Raw genomic sequence first — 22,592 nt, forward strand, 5'->3', positions numbered from 1 at the left:
ACTGTCAGCCAGCTAAACCCACTCCTGGACCAAGCCAGTCCATAATGTATCTTCACTTATCCAGACACAGTTTGGCATGCTCAGTTCCAACCTCACTGAAAAGAGCTATCCGCTGTTGTACTGACTAGCATACAATGCTGTATATCATCTCAATAAATCCATATATACATAATTTTATTCTTATCCCAAAGTATTCATATATTTCTATATACCTCAATTAACTCCTTTTTTTTAACCTTACTACAGGACAAAATTAATACAAAATCCCTTATTTTATGCCTACATCATTTTTTTAAGGAGACCTAAAATAATATATATGTATTATAACAAATTCCAATTATTCAAATTCACAAAGAGAATGAAGCAAAAAAAAAAAAAAAAGGACTGAAACCCATGGAATAAGATGTTTTTTCAGAGTAAATAGCTGATATAGCTAATATCATTTTTTTTCAGTTCTCAGCAATTCATTATTATGATCTCCACCCTAAGGGTACAAATGAAGGCACTTAAGACAACTCCTAATGTATCAATATGTTTATTTTAATTAAAATGCTGGCCTATCAGGGAACACAAATTGCATTAACCGCTTCCCGACCGCCCTATAGCAGATATACTGCTACAGGGTGCCACAGGTGCGCAAAATCACTGGGTCCCAGCCGGTGATTACTCGCTGGCGCTCGGTGATTACCGAGGATCTCTGATGGGGAGGAAAGCTGTTTTGTTTACTAACATTTCTCCTTCCTGTCAGCTCAGGCATACTGCTTTGGATGGCTGTGTACAGCACAGCCATCCAAAGCAGTGTGCTTACAGTGAAGCACACAGACACCGCCCCCTAGTAAAACTCTCCCTGCACACAGTTAACCCTTTGATCGCCCCTTATGTTAACCCCTTCCTGCCCAGTGCCATTAGTACAGTGTAAGCTTTTTTTCTTTTTTCTTTTTTTAGCAGTGATCACTGTATTGGTGTCACTGGGGATGTCAGTGACACCAAATCAGTGTTTTTAGTGTTTTTAAGCTCCTAGAAGCTATTATCCGCATTTTTTTTTTTTTTACTCCTAGAAGCTAAATGGTGTTATCCTATGTGTCCATGACACTACTTTAGGCTATTAGCATTTTTTGAGCTTCAGCGTCCAGGAGCAGAACATTTTTTGGAACGTTTTTCCAGCAGAAAAAAAACACAACACTTCTAAGCACTGCTAAATGAAACTAAAACGCTCCCAAATGTTTTTTTCTAGCTTTTTTTTTCCTCTACATGTACTGTAAAAATTGCTAATAAAACAATAATGCTCCTAAACACTCCTAAACTTTTCTGAATGCTACTAAAAAATGCTATTACCAGCATTTTTTATCCAGCATTTTCCCCAAAGTTTTTTGAGCTTAAAAAAATGCTAGTGTGCATGGAGCCTTACCCATATTGAACAGTGCATAAAGTTGAAAGAACTGTGCCATGGAATCTAAGAGTCGAACATCTGTCTGCCTGGAGAAATGCCGCTCATTATGGAGATCACTCTGTTAACACCATATCTGTGTTTCAGCCTCTCTTTAGCTACTGTACATAGAAGTCTAACTTACTGAAAAGCCAGAGTCACAGGAAGAGTAGCTTCTACGTGGCCCAGTTGGAGGTTTGTTGTCCAGAATGTTTTTCTTGGTGACTTTAAGCTCTCTGTTTTTGACTGGAGCATATCCATCTTTTAATGATACCAATAAAGGGTCAGCGGACTGTCCTGCAAACCAATCATCTGCTTCCAATGCTGGCTCGGGTCCTGGTGTGTCTGGGTACAGATCATCCTGGAAAAGGTCTGACTATAAGATACAAAACATGTCCTCATTAGACTGCCCAGTCCTTGGTATACGTACATTTTCCATCTTCTGCACAAAAGGAGGACCAAACAACACTGCTAAAAGGCCTACAACCCAGTGATTAGCAGTGTCACATTTACTTTTGATTTTATTTCACAACATACACTATATTGCCAAAAGTATTAGGACGCCTGCCTACACTCATGAACTTTAATGGCATCCCAGTCTCGGTCCGTAGGGTTCAATATTGAGTTGGCCCACCCTTTGCAGCTATAACAACTTCAACTCTTCTGGGAAGGCTGTCCACAAGCTTTAGGAGTGTGTCTATGGAATGTTTGACCATTCTTCCAGAAGCGCATTTGTGAGGTCAAGCACTGATGTCGGACGAGAAGGCCTGGCTTGCAGTCTCCACTCTAATTTATTCCAAAGGTGTTCTATCAGGTTGAGGTCAGGACTCTCTGGAGGCCAGTCATGTTCCTCCACCCCAAACTCGCTCATTCTTTATGGACCTTGCTTTGTGCACTGGTGCGCAGTCATGTTGGAACAGGAAGGGGCCATCCCCAAACTGTTCCATCAAAAAGTTGGGAGCATGAAAATTGTCCAAAATGTCTTTGTATGCTGACACCTTTAGAGTTCCCTTCACTGGAATTAAGGAGCCAAGTCCAACCCCTGAAAAACAACTCCACACCATAATCCCCGTCCACCAAACTTTACACTTGGCACAATGCAGTTAGGCAAGTACCATTCTCCTGGCCACCGCCAAAGCTGGACACGTCTATCCAGACAGAGAAGTGTGATCCTTCACTCCAGAGAACACGTCTCCACTGCTCTAGAGTCCAGTGGCGGCGTACTTTACACCACTGCATCCAACGCTTTGCATTGCACTTGGTGATGTAAGGCTTGGATGCAGCTGCTCGGCCATGGAAACCCATTCCATGAAGCTCTCTACACACTGTTGTGCTAATCTGAAGGCCAAACCAAGTTTGGAGGTCTTTAGCTATTGATTGTACAGACCGTTGGCTACCCTGCTCTGTCATTTTACGTGTCGCAGTTGTTCCTAGTTGCTTCCACTTTGTTATAATACCACTGATAGTTGACTGTGGAATATTTAGTAGCAAGGAAATTTCACGGATGGACTTATTGCGCAGGTGACAACTTATCACGGTACCACTCTTGAATTCACTGAGCTCCTGAGAGCGACCCATTCTTTCACAAATGTTTGTAGAAGCAGTCTGCATGCCTAGGTGCTTCATTTTATACACCTGTGGCAATGGAGGTGATTGAAACACCTAAACCCAATGATTTGGAGGGCAGGCCCAATACTTTTGGCAATATAGTGTATCTCTTTAAGGGAATAAAGTTTTATTTGAGTCTGCACCACACAGGCCAAACACAATAAAGAATATTTTAAAAATGGGATGTGTGTGGCAGCTCTTCCTCATAGCTGAACAGGTATGAATATAAAAAAATGCCTCCTCCAGTCTATAGGAGCATTCGATCTTCAAATTTCATCAAGATAGTATGACAATTGTGTTAAGGGATCAGTACAATTTTCAAGGCCCATGATGGGGCTGTTGGGAAAAAATATGAGGTTTTCTTTCAGGTGTAATGTTCTGATAATGGAGAATAGTGAAGTTCATGATTGCCTGATAAGATTATGATGGTACTTAGCTCACCTTTCTAGGTACTGTCATAACAATGGGCTCACATTTCCTTTCATGCAGCTTGAAAAACCTGTAAAAACCATGTACAATATGTATTAATATCATGAAATAATTAATCACTATCAAGGAGAATACAACATACTTCCTTCCTGCCACCACTATACACACACGCACACACCGGACAATATGAATGTCAGAAGGGACAAACAAATTAAAATTTTGCAGAGAGAAGCATTGAATTTATGACAATGGCAATGCCAAGTGACCTCCAACCAGGGGCGGACTGACCATTTGGAAACTCGGGCACTGCCCGAGGGCCAGGGGTCAGTAGGGGGCCCCATGAGATGACCCTGGTACCTTTTTCATAGGCTTTTTTGAGTTTGGGCAAGGACAGAGGGGCCCCATGATCCCCTATTGCCCAGGGGCCCCATGAGTTGTTAGTCCGCCCCTGCCTCCAACATACGTTCTATAAATGAGAAAACGACTAAATGATCTGTATTGAGAAAGGAGAAATGGACAGGGTTGACAACACTGTTGGGATTTCACTGCAGCAAAAGAACTGTGTTGTCAGCTTAAACAGGAAGTTATAAACACACTGGATTTCTGGCAGCTCAATCAGTGTTTTTATGTACTAGCAGCATTTTATAGTAATAAAGTGAAATATGCATGCACTGCACAGATGTGGGGAATGTATTTATGAATGTATTTTTTTCATAGAAGTATCAATATATATAATACACACATGAATCTGCCTTGCCAGTGTCTGGGAAGGCAGGAGGGGCACATGACAGAACATTTTTTTCAAAGCTTCGAGTAGTATCCAAAAAACATAAACATGTTAGGTACTATAAGTGGTATGTATTGAGCCGGAGACTTGGAACCAGGGGAGCATATTGCATAAAGCCCAGATGTCAAGGCAAAATCAGTCTCGAGAAAAAAGTAAAATAGGGGACGTCGTTGAAGTATCAGGAAAGCTCAAAATACGGCTGATGGTCCTTAACAGGGTAATCCAGCCAAGTGTATATCTAAAAACAGTAGCAAACTAAAAAAGGGATATAAAGAGTATGCCAATATTTCGGATAATTTTATAGATTACATTTTTAAAAGGTTTACTTTTCATAGCATGTAATCTGCTAGATTAATTTCTGTCCACAAGAGGTCACCACAATCATTTACCAAAATATGATCCCTAGCTAAATATAGTACCAACTGTCCAAATAGCTTAAAGTGGTTTTAAACCCCAAAAAATACAAATTTAAATGGCCAGTCTACCTCACATAGCATAACAGCAGAAGTCATTTGTCCATAGTCTGGCCTAGAAAGGAGCAGCCAATCATCTGAAAGGATTTTTTGGGTTTACAACCACTTTAACTCATCTAATCTATCTGCAGTGCTGTGCTAAAGTTTTGGACACTTGTGCAACAATGCTGTTAAGTAAGGTTGCTTAAAAAAAAATTGTGCAATTTAGTAATTTGTGAGTTACAAATAAATAAAAGTACATACATACACATATATATATATATATATATATATATATATATATATATAAAAATAAAAATCAATATTTGGTGAGCCCACCCTTTGCCTTAATTCAAGGGGGGGGGGTACCTGATTTTGACAGGTGCCCACTCCCACTTATGCTCTGACCACCTATATACTAAAGAGTTGATTTACTAAAACTGGAGAGTGCAAAATCTGGCGCAGCTGTGTAAAGAAAGCAATTAGCTTCCAGTTTATTGGGGTTTTTTTTGCCAAAGCCTAATTGAAAAAGCTGAAGTTAGGAGCTACCCTGCATGGCTACACCAGATTATACATTCTCCTGTTTTAGTAAATCAACCCCAAAGTGTCCTTTATATTTGTATTGTATATAACTCAACCTGCTGAAGGTAACTATATGGAATGCATAGTATATAAAGGTCGTGTACTTATCTTAATGCACCTTATCCAAAATAAAGACTAAAAAAAGAATCAGCATCAATTCTTCTAGGAACTCGGCAGGTAGGCTGTTCCAGTCATCTAGGTGAACTAACCACAGTTCTGCTGGTTTAAGTGGTCTCATTTGGTTCTGTCTCCTCTTGTAATCCCAGACTGGTTTAATGATGTTGAAATAAGAGCCAAGTCGTTGGCTATGCTACCTTTTCCAGTACTCTTTTTTTTTTTTTAAGAAGATAGTTCTTTATCACTTTGGCTGCATGTTTGGGATCATTGTCCTTCTGAAGGACACATTTGGTACCAATCACACACGCTCTCTGATGGTACTGCATATTGAATAAGAATATGCCAGTACTTTTCATATTGAAGGGATAATTTGGCCGAAATCCAGACTACATGTGAAATGCATCTAAAAACCTGAAAGCAATGTCCACCATTCTTCTCTGTTGCCTGCAGACACTTACTCTTCTATAATTCTTTAGGTTTTTGGCAAATTGCCATCAGTTACAGCAAAATATTTCAAATTTGGGCTCATCATTTCAGATCACCTGCTGCCATTTTTCTGCAAAAAAAGTTCTTATGTTTTATGCATAGGCCAGACTCTTGGCCTTGTTTCCGCAGCAGAGATGTAAAATTGTTAGCCACAAGTCATTGATAAAAAAACACTTCTCACCAGACTTTTTTGGACAGTAGATGGGTATACAAGGTCTCACTGGTTTATGCCAAGTGTGGGCTGATGTTGTTACTGGACATCTTCAGATTGTGAAGGGAAGTCAGCATGATGTCTCACTCACTGCTGTGTTTTCCACAGTTTCCTTAGCTGACCACTGCATTTTTGGTCCTCAAAGTTGCCTGTGTTTTGAACAGCACATCTGGAAATACATGTCTTGTATAAAAAATATATCTGTGAGAGACCTTGTTGATGCAATAAAGACCAACCATGGTCCTATTGCCTTGTTCATTCTTGCCATTGCATAACTTATTTTATATTGATTTGTAGGCAGGTGCAGTTTACCCTCCCCTTTTTAGGTGGCACTGTGTTGCTGACAGCTGTACAGAGGGAACGGAGGAGGAGAGAGGAACATTGTTCCTCTGCAACTCTGTAGGCGTCACCAGGAGAGCAGTGATGCAAGTGGATGCTGCAACACTGATTGACCCCAGCGTCCATCTATAGTGAGGGCAATGCTAATAAATAGCACTGCCCTGCTGCAGTTGGTATGCATTTGTGAAGTGGATAGGGTAGGGGCAGGATCCACGATGGATAGGGACAGTGTATGTAGCCCTAGGGAGAAGCTCTTGACAAGGAGGGACAGAATAGGGATACCACTGCTGGATCCTCTATCCCTGGTACTTTAGTGCTGTGACAAAGATCTTGCAATCAGTCTTGTAGCACCCTCTTGTGTACATAGTTTGTAAGCATAGTTAGAAGCTTGTTAGAAACCTGGGTGAGAGTCAGCAAGTTTTCCAGGTCAGGCTGAAGGGCTCTACATGTCAAACCTCTGGTACCTCCCCATGGTTCTGGAAACTTGGAGAAGTTTCTAAAAGCCAGTGAGTGGAGTTCAAGTGGTGCTTATCTGCATATTCATGGGAGTCTGACCAATCCCAGGCAGGAAGCCTACCAGTGTGGCAGACCAACCCATAAATACGAGAGAACATGGCCAGCAGGAGAGTCAGGTGGAAGATGAAGTGCTGAGGTGTGCTGCTGTGTAGCCTGGGAGGAGACCCTGGGGAGGGAGGTCCCGTCTCCAGGCTGAAGGTCGGAAGGATGAGAGAAGGAAGCTAACAGAGGGAGCTCCAATGCCCTGCAGTCCATTGAGGAAAGACAGCTTGTTAGCCTGGAAGGAAACCAGCCCAACAGAAGCCTAAAAGCACTTTGTCCTTGTGTTCTGTAGTTTTGGATAGTGAAAGTACCTCTACATTCCCGAGACCTACAGGAGAGAGGGCAGCTAGATGCTATACCCAACCAGTTCTCCATGGGACTGGGCTATAGGTCTGTTCTGGAATTTCTTTCTACGGGATACTCTTCAAATACAGCCAGGTGGATAGGCATTTTCTAGCTGGGGTCTGAAGACATTTACTTAGAGTGGACCAAATTCTCCCCACAGAGACTGTTACCGATCTGTGAAGAGACTGATGCCACTCCGAAGGCAGTAGAAAGTCCAGGATCCTACATTTTTGCACAGAATTTAGGAAATTTGTTCTCAGAGCATTGGTTTTAAGTCAAGTTGGGCATCCCATATACTCCTATACCCTATCCAAGTTGTTTACCTCTAAATAAAAAAAACAAAAACAAACCCATGGACTGGTTACTGACTTAGAGCGAAAGTTGGAAAATACATATTGTCTGGCTGTGCAGGGGGACCAAAAACCAGTGGCTCTCAAGGGGGTAGTGCTACAGTCATCCAAGTGCCACTTACATTGTTAACAGACACCCTTCTACTCAGATACTATTCTGGTAACATAAGCCTTTTCAAAGTGACAATTTAAATGCTGGAATTATTCCAATGTGCCACTAACTTTGCTGTGCTATTGAGACTCTGATACCAAACTGCTTTGAGACTGTCCTTTCCTCTCTTCACCACATGCTTGTTACTTCCTCTTAACCAAATAGTAACTGTGCCACTTTGCCTCCATCTTGAGTTTCCCTCTATCTAGGGTACCAATCAACTGGCCTGTCATATACTTGTCCTCAGCGAACTCAACTTTTTAGTAGAGCTTTTCCTCGCCCAGTTTAATTCCTCCTTCACAGCCAAGTCTATTTGATTTAAGGATTGTATTTTAACCTACATGTTATCTTGTTGATAATTAGCACCTATTCAGTATGATTGTAGGTGAGGTACCAGAGCATGTGCCTGCAAAATCCTTAAAGCCCAACTCCATGTAAAGCAAAAAAAAAATGATTATTTAGTCTAGGGGCAGAGGATTAAGAAGAAAATATTTACCTTACTCCTGACACTAGCTGGCTTCTATGACACCAGCACTATGACCGCTCTACCGCAGCTGTGTTAGGCTACGTTCACACTAGCCTTGTGTGCAGGCGGCAGAGAGGCGTTTGGGAAGCGTTTTTACCGCTTCCCAAACGCCTCTGCCAATTCTGCACATTACAGCACATGGTGCTGTTCTAACGGGAGCGTTTGCGTCGCGTTGCGTTGCGTCGCGGCAAAACGGACGCCTCTGGACGAGTCAGGAGGCTTTGAAGCCTCCTATTCTTGTCTATGGTGCCGCTCCGCAAACGCCCGGCCGGCGTTTGCGGTGCGGTTGCGACACGGTTGCGGGGCGTTTGCGGAGCGGTAACACCACTCAAACTGCATTATAGGCGTTTGTGGGGCGTTATTAACGCTCGGCAAACGCCTAGCAACCGCCGCTAAACCGCGCATGCGGCGTTTGCTGAGCGTTTTTAACGCTCGGCAAACGCTCCGCAAACGCCGGACCAACGCTTGCCAAACGCTATAGGGGCGTTTGGCAAGCGTTGGCAAAACAGCCAAGTGTGAACGAGCCCTTACAGTCACACTCCAGCCTCCTATATGTACAATACAAGGTTAATATATTTGTATTGTACAGTATGTGAAGAGTCTACACTTGCAGACTGTAGCTTCATGTGGACCAGAGGAGTGTTAGTTTTTTTCTGTTTATGCACTTTGTAGGTTGTTAATTGATAAATAAAAACTATTCATTTCATCCCTCATTGACCACTGCTGGCAATCTGAATACTTTAGATTGTAAGCTCCATGAGCAGGGCTCTCCTATTCCTTCTGTATTGAACTGTGTTTTAATTATACTGTCTGCCTTTTATATTGTAAAGCGCTGTGCAAACGGTTGAAACTATACTGTATAAATCCTGTATAATAATAATAATTATGTGGAACTCTAGGTGGATCGATGAACATATTTGATGGTCATTTGCTTCCATGCAAACTTTCTTGGACATGACTTCTCAGGTATATCAAATGTAGAAATTGTCTCATAAAACTGCTACTTCTTCCTTTAAACCAGCCCTTATGTCCAAGGCCCATTAAGGATAGCTTAAATTTTGTCTGGCAGCATCTAGCGCTCTGATCCTTGGGCACTGGGGATTGCCCACTCATCCATCAATTAGGGAATGGGTAACAGAACAAATAAAAATGGGAGAACTTATTGCACAGCTTTACTATACCACCTAAAAACAAAAATGTACTTAGGTTGCTTTAGTAAATAGAAAAAAAGGTTTTTAGGTTTGCACATAATTAGATTTTATTTTTCTCTTTATATGGTCAACTTGTGAGGGTCTGGAGTATTGCCCGTGTCTGTACACATGGAGTACCTTTGCATGTGCGATCATGTTCATCCATGCCCGGGGGCCAGGCAGGGCCACATTCAGGTGAAATCAACCTATTGGCAGCTTTCTAACTTAGAAATGAGCCATACACTGTGTGCAGTAATAAATGTACAAAGTCCCTCTATGAATGTATTGTCTCGTGCCCTTGCAAACCTTGTTGTTGATTGTCACAATTAGGAGGGACTTTGCGGCGCCTATGCCCACTTCCCCAGTCAGCGTACCTCTGTCACCTCACGCCCAGTGACAGAATGGGGTTTTGTCAAGCACCTGTGTGGCCCTGAGAAGTGTTCTTCATTAACTCTTTATGCTCTGCTGTACCATGCAGCTAGTTTAAAGATGTCCATAATTTATGTTTGGTCCCGGACTCAGGGAGCCGACCGCTAATGGAGGGGATCAGCACTCCCTCGCTACCAGAGGATCCCTCACTCACACCAGGTGCCACGTAATGACTGGCTATTGTACACTTTGAACTATCTCTGTTTACCCGTTGTGATGGCATTCTTCCTCGCGCATGTGTTGCTGAGTTAACTGTCAGTAGTGGCCTTGCTTCATATCCTATGTGTACTTTTATTCACCATGAACCAACATGCACCCCTTTTTAAGTAACTTCAGACCAAGTTGTAGAACAGTTCAAGAGCTTTACTGAAACGTCTGCATCAATACAAAATAAAGTGTATGCAGTCCTTCTGACAAACTATTAGTTGGCTGCCCAGGCATACCTCAATAGGATAAAGTCCATTCCTAGCAGTGTTCATAGTGTGGCGGTCTTCTGGAATCTGGTATCTTGGGGTGGACTGCAAGGCTCAGCAGTCCCCCTCTGTAGCTGAAATAATCAATAGGCCATAGGGGAGGAAGGCTGGGCCCAGAAAGCCCAAGAAAATAGCACAGAAAGAATTATTAACCATTTCCCCAGCTTGGGCCAGCCACTATCTAATGTAGGCAACCTGCCTACATATATATATACACACATACATATATATATATATATATATATATATATATATATATACATACATATACACACACACACACACACACACACATACATACACATATATATATATATATACATACATACGTACACACACACACACACACACACCAATAAGACCAAACATCCTTGTCATTGCCAATCTTCAACTATCTAGACCCCTTGCAGCTTACCTTGCAATTTCACATTTACTGACATCCAGGCCTCTCTTGGGCATGAAACCCATTCCTCTCTGAGGTTCCTTACTGCTGAAAGTACTCAAGTAATGAACATAAGGAGCTTCAGTTGTTATTTCAAAGTATCGAATGCTGCTATCACCCTGAAACAATGGAAATAATAAATCCTGTAGATCTATTTTCAAAAACATACAGCTAAAAGTAGCAAATATTCTACCACAAGCACGTGATGTATTTTAGAAATTAATTTTGAGAACCGAGAAATACATAAAGCAGGATCTAGACATCAAATGAAATTGCACAAATGTCTAAGACTGTATAGTCCTCTGCAGACTAATTTATTTATTAATTTCAAGTACTTCTATATCGCCATCAATTTACGCAGCACTTTACATATATATTGTATATTCACATCAATCCCTAACCCTCAAGGAGTGTGCAACTTAAGGTCGCTAACTCACATTCATACATACAAGGGCCAGTCTAGATAGGAGCCAATTGATCTATTAATCAGTTTATATACAGTATTTCTGTTTAGCACCTAGACAAAGGAGTTGATTTACTAAAACTGGACATAGCAAAATCTGGTGCAGCTCTTTCAAATCATCTTCCATTTTTTTTGTCAAAGCTTAATTGAACAAACTGAATTTAGAAGCTGATTGGCTACCATGCACAGCTGCACCATATTTTGCATACTTCAGTTTTAGTAAATGAACCCCAAAATATAGTGTAGGCAATATATTTGCACACATAGGTTATTGCTATAATATTGATGTTGTTGACACTTTTCGCCTGCTAAATCAATTTATTCTTAATTTCACTGACAGAGCAGCTCGATGTCTACATAAGGGAGGCTTTTACAGGTAAATGACATGCTTAAAATACAATACACATTTTATATAAGGATTACTACTGAAATGAAAAACAAACAAGAAATTTACCTTGCCACAGAGGTAAACTACATTGGAGTCAGGATCATAGAAAGGGAGCAGTACACCATTACTGGTATCCATTTCTTGTAAAGCTATAGGCTCTTCAAAGTTACTCTATGGATATTAGACAGGGCAGATATGAATTAAAAAATTTCAAGGAAAGCCCTTTTAGCTGTCTGATTAGTTGCATGCTGCACTTCAATTTATGACACCAATCATTAACAAACAAACATTCCTTTGTTAAAAAAAATAGTTGAAGCAAATCTAAAGTAAAAACTTTTCTTAGGTTTTGGACAGAGTAGGGGGTGGTTAGAACCTCTTGGAGATTTCTATTGCTGGCTTTGTCCCAAAGAAGAGATTCCTCTCTATATTTGTTTGGGTGGTCATTGTCACTAGAACTATAAGTAAGGGAAAAGCCACAATATGAATTTTCTCTGGAACAGAAAGTGAGAGAAAGTCTTCCAAAGGCAGAATCTGTTCCAGTGAAAAGTGTCTGTCTGAAGAGATTTCCTCTACGGAAGAGAAGGTGAATGGAGGCCTTCCCAGTGGGACACAAAAGACAAAAAAAAAAAAAAAAGCGTCTGACTGGGGTTTAACCACCACTCAATCCAGAATTAAGAAAAAAAAAAAACAAAGTTATGGCTTTAGATATACTTTAGCAGCATGGGTACAATAAGTCTGCATTTTACAGTATTATTTGACTATTAGGTCAGAGAGAAAACCAGGGGAACCGAACCATTTTAGTTGGTAATCTATTATAGATTAATAATTAGACTCAGAACGAATCGAATATCTCTTCACAGGTTTGTGTTCCTATAAACTTTTATGTTACTCCAATGATTTTATGCTGGGCATCATCTTTAAGTTTTTTTTCTTTATTGCTTTTGTCTACAGAGTTTATATTACAAGAAAATGTAGGAAAACTAGTAAAATGAGCTGCAGGATAAAAAAAAAATATTTAGAACTAAATTAAAACAACTTATTTTATTTCAGTGACATGGTTGTGTGGCTGAGTCACCGCATTCTTATTTCCTTACGCAGTTGCATATTTAAAAGTTACATCAATGATATATTCAGCAATGACCAGCACATGGCATGTTGCCAGCAAAACATCTCCATTGGGAGATGTAAATAGTTCAATGAAAAGAGCAAAAGGAGTAAAAATGCAAATACATATTGGCTTATGTATGTCTGCACAGTATATGAAATATCTGACGTCATTGTAAAACAACAAACACATAGGAGCATCAAACTTTATTACTTAATTTAAAAAAACCTCACAACTGTGAAAGCTTTGCACTTAAAAGACCATTCTTATGAAGGGAAAGAGAGCTAAAATGGGTCATTGATGACATAGAAGGGAAGGTAGACCATGTCTACAAGTGTGATTTCTAATGTTCAGCTGGCCACGAGTGGGCACTAAATTCAAGACTGAAGTCATTACTTACACATTTAGTACTGTCCTTTAAGAGGAATTTTACTTTTAGAATTTTTACCAAAACATGAACATGCTCTACCTCGTGCAGATATCCGTTTATGGTCTTACAGGGTACTTTGGCCTCTCGGAATCAAATACAGCTGTGAGACTGTTGCATTATTGATGAAGCTCTTCTACATTCTTTTTCAGAGCATAGGTTATAGGGAATGGTGAGCCACCATTTATCAATGGTTTTCATTTCTTTTCCATAATGCAGTAATACTCCACATTAGGGTCAACCTTTCTTCTTATACTGGTCCTAATTTGCCTTACCATATTGTGATGATATGTAAATAAGGCCACCTCTTAGCCTTTGCTTATAGTTAGGTGCCCACTGGTAAATGTTGCCGGATTGACATGCTATATCACTTTAGTATACTGGATGTATTGGACTATGATTGTTTCTGACTACTGAGTGCCTTTGCTTTCCCTTTGGTTATGTCAAACCATTAGATGTAAAGAGATTTTAAACAAAGTAATAAATGTTTTTCGATGACTCTGTGATAACATTCTATTGATGCAAAAATACATAAAGATGAGCGAGCCTTTTATGTGAGAACCTCAGAGAATAAGATTAAATGTGTTGCCCACAGCAAGCAGTCGGATATCATATTTAATATAAAAAACATCACCAAGGTCTGTTTGCATTTCAATCGAATACAAAAATAACTTCAATGACTGTTTCATTTTAATTGTGTCTGTTTAACAAAAAAGTAAAGAACATACACAATATAACCCATGACTATGTGCATGGAATCAGAGTAAACTCATTATGTATACAGATTAATTATAAAGATTTTCAGATATAACAATACTACTCTGTGGCAAATAAGATCTATGGGTTATACAAATATACAATTGTAATAGGCTATTAGGAGATTTGTATTCTCTATTTGTCCTGGTAAGCACTATCATAGGGACTTAAAGGGAGGAAGATTTTGAGTAGTCACCACAAGTGAAATTTGGGAAAATCTTCCAATGGGAACACTTTCGGTGACATCTAAGATGGCATTTCCCTTACTATGGGGAGATTTTCTCTTAATTCCAATTGTGCCTTAAGGACAGGAGGTGAAGGATATCTACTCAATGGTAAAAAAAAAAAAAACAGACAGGGTTTCAAACTTCCCCACCCTATCCAAAATTAAAACAAGTGGAAATCTCACTGGTCATTACAGGCAACATTTAAAAACTTCATTTAATTCCATTTCACATGTAAGGCAACCTTACTTAAGTCCAAAAAATGATGTTCTGTCCTGCATTTAAATGTCATTTAAAAAAAGTGTTTATATCACATCTAGACTTGATAAATAACTGTATATGAATTTGGAAGTGGCCTGCCAAGCAAAGAGCTTTTTATAGTTTACACGGCTCTCTATATTGTGATGTCTACTTGTCCCAGCATTCTTATACACCATATGTACATGTTATATCATTAATAATAGATGGCTGTTTTTTTTAGATCATACAATCATTATATTCAGGGCAGTGATGCTACAGTGATGTATCTATAAAAATATTGAGCTGTCTGTAGTTTTGTATGTAATATGCTTGCAACAAGATACATTTGGGGTTGGATACCCTGTTTTTACCCTAACCACAATCATTGCAATAAATACATGTGATTACATACATCAATAAACATTACCAATGTATAAGGCATTTTGTGCTCCATGGTAGAGAATATTATTTTCCAATGAAAATCAATTTTTATTTTTTTCTTATCAGTAGAAAATCAAAATGTTAGTTAGAATACGCCACAAACGTCTTCAGCTGTTACTTTGTTAACTTGGACATACCCATCATGCTCTGCAGCATGGCCAGAGATATCTGCATATGCCATGCTGACACACTGCATTCTGAGCCCTGGATTTGCACTGCTATTAGCCACTGTAAACATAAGGACCATGTTGGAAGTTCTAATATCCATGCAGAAACGGAGCCTCTAGTAGAAATATACACCACTCACAGATTCTGCAACATTACTTTCTATATACTGGGTAATCATAATTACCAAATGCAAGTGTGATGTAAAGTAGATTAGGATCTTACAGAAGAAAATAGAAAATTGTTGGGTAGCTCAATTGGTACACGGGGCAACAAAGTAGAGCATAAATCATTATGAGAAAACAGGTCAGGTGTGGCTCATGGTGTAGGGTTTACACTTTTCATAATTGGCAAGATACTGTACAACTTGGCACATTCTACGATGTATTCACTCATAGAAGTTTGTGGAGAAAAACTGGCATCTCCCCAACTGTGATTACTTTAAAATATCTATAATAGTCTAGCAAACTAAAAGCCACATGTTTAATAATAAAGACTAGAACAAAGGCAGTGGTTATGTACAGTACATAGCACCTATTAGCATGACACATGAATAACATCAAACTTTGACTGTATGCATAGGGTAACTAGGACAAATGGATTTTGAAATAGTACGTATTTGTTCATAGAAAACCATCTTCTACTCTTGCCAGCATTAATAGTTTCCTATAATTAAGAATGGGCCCCAGGAAATAACATAGGTGCTACTAGTGCTGACAATATAGATGCAATAACCAAAGTTTTATAATTGCTCTAACAAATGGACAGAAAAGGGATACAATCTTGGCCTTATGCTTTGGAAACAGTGACAACAGCAATCAAATTCCTTGGACTTATCATTGTGGCGGTCATTACCGGGTCCCATAAGCCCAGTTCTCTCTGACTCATCCGTGTAAAGCCAGTTGTAAAGATATTTCCATCTCTGGTAAAAATGGCACGCATAGGTCTCATCCCCTCATGGGGGGCACATTTCTCCTGTGAAGGTGAGGGGGAGAGGTAAGGTGGAAAACATACTGGTCATAACATGTTTTTAGATACAAAGGCTCACTGTCCTGGCAGGAGGCACAAGACAGTGTGTTACTGACTCCTAATCCTCTGCAGCTATAGTTTCCAAGGTGACCCTGGATGAAGAGCTTCAGAGATTTGTCAAGAACCCAGAAACTGCTGACATCTCCGCCAAAATGTTCTGACCATTGTTTGCAAATTGCATAGTTACTATTCTTCAATTCATTTCAAACTGACAATATGCAGTAGCAACCTTAAAAGTAGCCTGTAGTGCGTATCTATTTTTATCATGTGATTAGGTGTACCACTTGGTTGGCTGCCAGTAATCTATGACTATTGTGAGAGTGAAAGGCCCCGCCACTGTGAAAATGGGTGTACTAAGAACATAGGGTTTGCATGAATACAAAGTGTGGGACTCTGGAATATCAGTTTTGAGTGGAGAAAAACGGTTTTTACAGCTTTATCTGTGTTTTGGTATTCCTGAAATGGGCTCTGAAGTTTGAAGATTTCAAAATGCTTTGGGAGGGAAGAAATCTCCAACCCAGTGTTCAGCTCTTGCAGAAGACTAGCAGGGTGTGTGTCTAGGTGCGCACAGACCTTTTTCATCTTTCAGGAGAGAGATGTGTGATCCATCTAGGAGATGGGTGTCTTCCCATCAGGGGACAGGTGTGGACTCATTGTGCCCCACTCAAGAGACAGCACTGCATGCTGGAGGAGAGATTCCATGTTCATTGGGCTGAGAGGGTTGAGGTGGCTAGAAAGCCAGGAGATATGGGTGAGATGTCTGAGAGACCAGTGAAAAGAGGAGCAATGCTGCTGAAGAGGGAGTCAGGAGTCAGGTGGCTTGGCATTATTTTTGTATTACTCATTTTGATGATGAAAATCCCTTTGTGCGCTAGTTTCCTGTTGAATTTTTACTTTCGGGTTTAATAATAGTAGACCAACAAGCCCTAAAAAGAAGTTTGAGCAGGTAGCATCCCACTAAAACTGCTACTACCACTGAGCTAATAATCCCCTAAAATCACCCTATGTATTGTATTGTATTGTATCTGGTATGTTGTATATATAAGCGCAGCACCACATCATGTTATTGTACTATTGTCCATTTTGGTATGTGGTAGGGTGTTAGCAGCTTCATTCAGAGGTACAGCTGAGCGCAGGAGGATCATATAGTATATATATTGTATTAACTCTGTTAAAGTATTCAGCAGCTAATGAAACAGAGTCTATAGGAAGGGTTCTTTCCTAATGTCACATTTTCCTATGTGTTTACCTGCATAGGGGTAAAGTAATAAAAGAAAATCATACAGGTGTTAGTATTGTGGACATCTCTTTTTCTATAGTTTGGTTGAGCTGTTCATCTTTCTAAAAAGCGTCCCAAGAGTATGCTTTTCACCATACTGGCTGTGGCAAACTGGAGGTCAGCTTTATCCCAAATGTTTTTTTTAGCACACAGATGTCAGAGTTTAATTCCAATATTGGTAATAAAGAGTTGCATTTAACTATTAATTGAAAAGAAGCTCATTATATCATCACATTTGCGGTCACCTTGGTATGACTGCAGACTTCAGAAAGTCAGTATAGGTAAAGACATTTATAGGTAAAGTAAATAAACATGCAGAACACCTTCTCATACCGGATCCCACAGCGCCAGCTGCCGCTCACTCATCCTGCTGAAACCGGTGGTGAATATTTTGCCGTCAGATGTAAAAATGGCTTTGACTGGTCGAGCCCCTTCATGTGGCCCACTTTTTTCCTAGTTGTTGGTTAGCAGGTTAAGTTCACCACAGCAAATTGAAAACACAAACATGCATTTATTTAGTGTCACACTAACAAACAAATTACATTAGACACTTAGTTATTTAGTGACACACTGAGAAGTTTAATCTTTTTCTTCACTTGATATAGGAATACAGTCATGTGCAAACGTTCATTCCATGGAAATGTAGACTTTTTCATCATATGTGTTTAAAATAATGCAAATGCTAGATATGCAGTCAAACAATGCCTACAGATAAAGGTGAAATACTTGACCAAATGGCACATAAAATGGACATGGTGTATACATTCTCCTTATCTAAATTATTGAAAATGCAGATTTGTCACATGGAAGAGGTAAACATACCCCTACATTTACCACCACTTTAAATCCAAGAAATTAGAATCTGAGCTGTTTAATTTATACCTCAGATCTCTAGAGTTGTATTCTTTTCGCTATTGCTATGTTTGGTGTCATCATATCTAGATCATAAGAACTCACAGAAAGAAAGTGTAGGATACTTATGAGTCTGTCAGGGGATTAAAAATGATTACCAAATTATTTGAAATGAATCATTCCACTGTAAAGAAAATATTCTTGTGATCTGCAGGTAACTATGGCAACAGTTAGCGTCAAAATACATGCATCTATAATAAGAAAGATTATGTCAATTGGACCTGCATGGGAGGTGTGCCGGATTTGCCCTATAAAAAGAATATTAGACCAAGGCAACAGATTGCTATTGAATATACACTCACCGGCCACTTTATTTTAATAGGTACACCTGTTCAATTGATTGGGAACACAAATTGCTAATCAGCCAATCACATGGCAAATTGCTAATCAGCCAATCACATGGCAGCATTTAGGCATCTAAACGTGGTGAAGATGACTTGCTGAAATTCAAACCGAGCTTCATAATGGGGAAGAAAGGGGATTTAACCTGTTCACGCTGACAGTATGCAAATAAGCGAGAGCATGCTCCCTGCACACTCCCGGAGCCTCACGGAAAGGTCCCGATCACTACTTGCAATCAGGACTATCCGATCATGTGACCACTGTGACAGCCAATCACACCAGTCATATGAACCTAAACCCCGTCTCCCACCATCACAAACCCCTTAAAGGGCAGGCACCAAGGGATTAAGTGACTTTGAACATGGCATGGTTATTGGTGCCAGACAGGCTGGTCTGAGCATTTAAAAAATCGCTGATCTACTGAGATTTTTATGCACAACAATCTCTAGGGTTTGCAGAGAGTAGTTAAAAAAAGAGAAAATATCCAGCGAACAGCAATTGTGTGGGCGAAAATGCCTTGTTGATGTCAGAGGAGAATGGGCAGACTGGTTCAGGATGATAGAAAGGCAACAGTAACTCATGTCAATATAGCCCAAAATCTCTGAGGAATGTCTCCAACACCTTGTTGAATCTATGCCATGGAGAATTAAGGCAGTTCTGAAGGCAAAAGGGGGTCCAACCTGGGATTAGAAAGGTGTACCTAATGAAGTGGCTTGTGAGTGTATAAACAAAGACCAGGTCCTCTACGACAAAGTGTGGAGGTCTAATGAATCAAGAATGTGGAAGACATGCTTGGTGCAAACTGAAGACAGCATTTCAAAAGAACCACCTCATACAAACTGTGAAGCATGGATGGGTTGATATACTGCTTCATGACCTGGGCAGCCTGCAGTCATTAGTCATTTATGAATTCTGCACCATATCAAAATGTGATTGAAAGGAATGTAAGGCCACCTGTCCAAAATCTGAAGCAGAGTTGATGACAGTGACTGGTGGACAGTTATGGAAAACCCCTACAAGAATTTGTTACTTCCAAACAGGGCAATGCCAGCTTATGATGCCAAGGGTATTAATTTCCATAAGTATATTACTCTAATCCGTAGGTACTGTTTTGAGCAAAGATTTAATGTTTGCCTTTTCAAATATATCGAATAAGTCAACAATATCCATGAGGTGTACTTACTTTTTCACACGCAACATTAGCATTAGCAACATACTACATTAGCATTAGCAACATACTACATCACATAATGTATCAACTAGGTTTACATGTGAATATACCAGGCTGAAACAGAACTTTCCTTGTTATATCTGGGTGTATGTCAGTAATCTCATCTATAAATTTAAAGCAATGCTCCTGGGAAACCAGGGAAATTACAAAAGGTCTGTTAGCACATCTAAGCCCTGAGAGGGAATTAAGGAGCCAGGGTTTGATGAGGTTTTATAATGGCATCATATACCCTAAAACAAGCCTGCATCAGTGAAAAGCTCTTAGAGCATTGTAGACTGTGGACTGTAGGCAAGTAAAGATGAACTTTAAAGTGGTTCTAAAGCCTGGGTGTTTTAACCTTAATGCAGGGAATGCATTAAGTTAAACACTTATTTCCCTACCTCACCCACCTCCCCCCCGAACACTGTCAATGATCAAGCGTTGTTCCAGCTTCAGGTCTTATCTTCCCTCTCTTCTTCTTCTCACAGGGACGAGGGCAGCAGTAGAAGCTATTGGTTCCTGCTTCGGTCAGTTAAATTCAATGAGCAGAGAGTGAGGGGCTAGCAGAGACATACAGTGTGTGTCTATAGGCGCACACAGCCCAGCTCAGGAGTGAGCCTAACCAACCACTGGTGTCACTCAGCTCATTGACTTACATGACCAGGAATACCTAGCAATGCAAGCAAATGGGTGGAGAAAGGAGTCTTACGTCATTGCCTAAATATGTCCACATCACTGCCCCTTAATGTATGTAGCCAATGGCAGCTCTGGGAGCCGTCATTCATCTAGTGATTCTTTGGTGTGTAGTTTTTTTTTTTTTGTTAATTATTAGGGGTACAATGTAACCCATGCTCAATCATACAGGGGGTGGTATTTGGGGGCTCCCTTAAAATTAAAGGGGGCTCCTAGGTTCCAATAGGCCCCCCTCCTGCAGACCTCCACAACCACTGGGCAAGAGGTAAGGTGCTTTGAAAACCCCAATGTTGAGGGAATATGTCCTGGTATGGTTCAGGAGGGGAAAGGCCACATTCTTGTCCACCACTTTCCAGTGCCAGCCAGGAAACCCCCTTGAAATCCATACCAGACTGAAAAGGTTTGGTACACATTTTGGGTGATAGATAATCTATACAAATGTTTTATCATTCTTACTGTAGGATGTGCTAAAATGACATTTAGGCCTCATGCATACTGGATGTTTTTGCAGCTGCTCCTAGGAGCATCTGGTGTTTATTTTCCTTCCTCTCAACACCCATCCATGTTAGCCTATGTGCCCATGCACACATAGACTTTCAGCAGCGTTTAGTGGTAGGAGAGTTTAAAGGCAGGAGAAAAAACCCTCTGCCAGTGCGTCCACGAGCAGCAGAGTTTGGGCAAAAAAACAACTTTACGCCTGTAAACACATCTGAACACGCCCTAACGCTAGACGCATTTAGCACTTGAGCGTCAATTCATTTCAACTGCCAGAATACATTTTTTATTCTAGCCAATACAATGAATTAAGGCCTAAGCACTTGACGCCTGTAGATGCGCCTAAATGCTTGTAAAAGATTTTTACAAGCTTCAGGCATTTTTTTCTACAAAAACGCTGCTGGCTTCTAGGAGAGTTACAAATAAAGCCCTGCGTACATGAGGCTTTACAAAGAAAAAAAAAATGACAGTTTTGCTGGCAAAGAAAACTACATTGCCGGTTTCTTTAGGAAAGAAAATAGCTCACAGAACTTTACAAAACTCCAAATCAATACATAACAGGCCATTGGGGGGACTTTTGGAAATTGTGTGCTGTTTTTTCTTTAAAAAAAAATAAGTCAGGAGGGAGATGTAATTTGGCTGCAATTTAAAATGCTTTTTTCCTTTGTAAAATGTGTTCTGGCTGCATGGAATTTTTAGGGGTTTTTTTTTTCATTGGTGCATGTTCCTCAGGGCAGTGCCTACCCCAATGCTATTTTTTTACAAGCCTTGCCCATTAGCACAGAAAATGAAAAATTTAAAATTGACAGATTTGGCTCCCATTGACATCAGTGGGGTTTCGAGTTTATCATCCAAATTTCTTTGAAGTTCAGCAAACCCTTGCCGAACCTAACTCAGGGCAGATCATCCTTAATTAACAAGTATATCTGGTAATCAAGCATTCCATTGGTTATATTGTGGGCATACAACTAACCAAAGTATGAGTAATGACATTGAAAGTGTGCTGTTCAGCAAAGGAGCAAGGTGTATATGTTTCTTGTATGTACACAAATAGACAAATCTATATCCTCTTAAATGTTATCTTAAAGAATCACATAAATCAATGAAACATTAATTAGTCTATCCTAGTCACTACATACAAACACATGCAAATCATGCATCTTATTGATGTACTCATTATACAGACATAGATCAAAGATACAGTTACAGATAATAAAGTATAAAAACACTATATCAGGAAAGCAGATAAACAACAGTCACTCCAATCTGAGCAAAAGACATAATTCAGTTCATAAAACAATGTATGCCCTGTCAAGGCCCTATGCATCAGAGCTGTATAATAAAATATACATATATCATATGCAAACAAGAAATGAATTCAATGTTTAACTGAACCTACAGGAGTTGTTATATTTACAGCTAGTTTCTATCTGATATCGAAATGAAAACCAATAGTTTGGCCTTTGGATCATGTTAATGCTGATTACACGTTACAAACCTATTAAACAATCTTCTATAGATT

The 22,592-nt window shown here is 39.9% G+C and overlaps 1 protein-coding gene across 3 annotated transcripts in view; it reads right to left on the reverse strand.

The window, feature by feature from the left end:
• CORO6 (coronin 6) overlaps nucleotides 1-22,592 on the reverse strand; it is a 127,321-nt gene that overhangs the window by 4,837 nt on the left and 99,892 nt on the right. For 2 of the 3 annotated variants that reach the window (XM_089683037.1, XM_089683039.1), the window contains 5 exons: nucleotides 15,966-16,085; nucleotides 11,819-11,923; nucleotides 10,875-11,020; nucleotides 3,476-3,533; nucleotides 1,572-1,802 (listed from right to left, as the gene is read on the reverse strand). In XM_089683037.1, the coding sequence (XP_089539163.1) occupies nucleotides 1,572-1,802; nucleotides 3,476-3,533; nucleotides 10,875-11,020; nucleotides 11,819-11,923; nucleotides 15,966-16,085 (660 nt within the window). Of the gene's footprint in view, nucleotides 1-1,571; nucleotides 1,803-3,475; nucleotides 3,534-10,874; nucleotides 11,021-11,818; nucleotides 11,924-15,965; nucleotides 16,086-17,751; nucleotides 17,872-22,592 lie in introns of all 3 variants that reach the window. The other variant, XM_089683038.1, reaches the window with a different exon arrangement.

Source organism: Staurois parvus, unplaced genomic scaffold (genome assembly GCF_062004578.1).
Source record: "Staurois parvus isolate SC_StPar_1 unplaced genomic scaffold, SC_StPar_1.0 ptg000299l, whole genome shotgun sequence".
Classification (NCBI taxonomy): Eukaryota; Metazoa; Chordata; class Amphibia; order Anura; family Ranidae; genus Staurois; species Staurois parvus.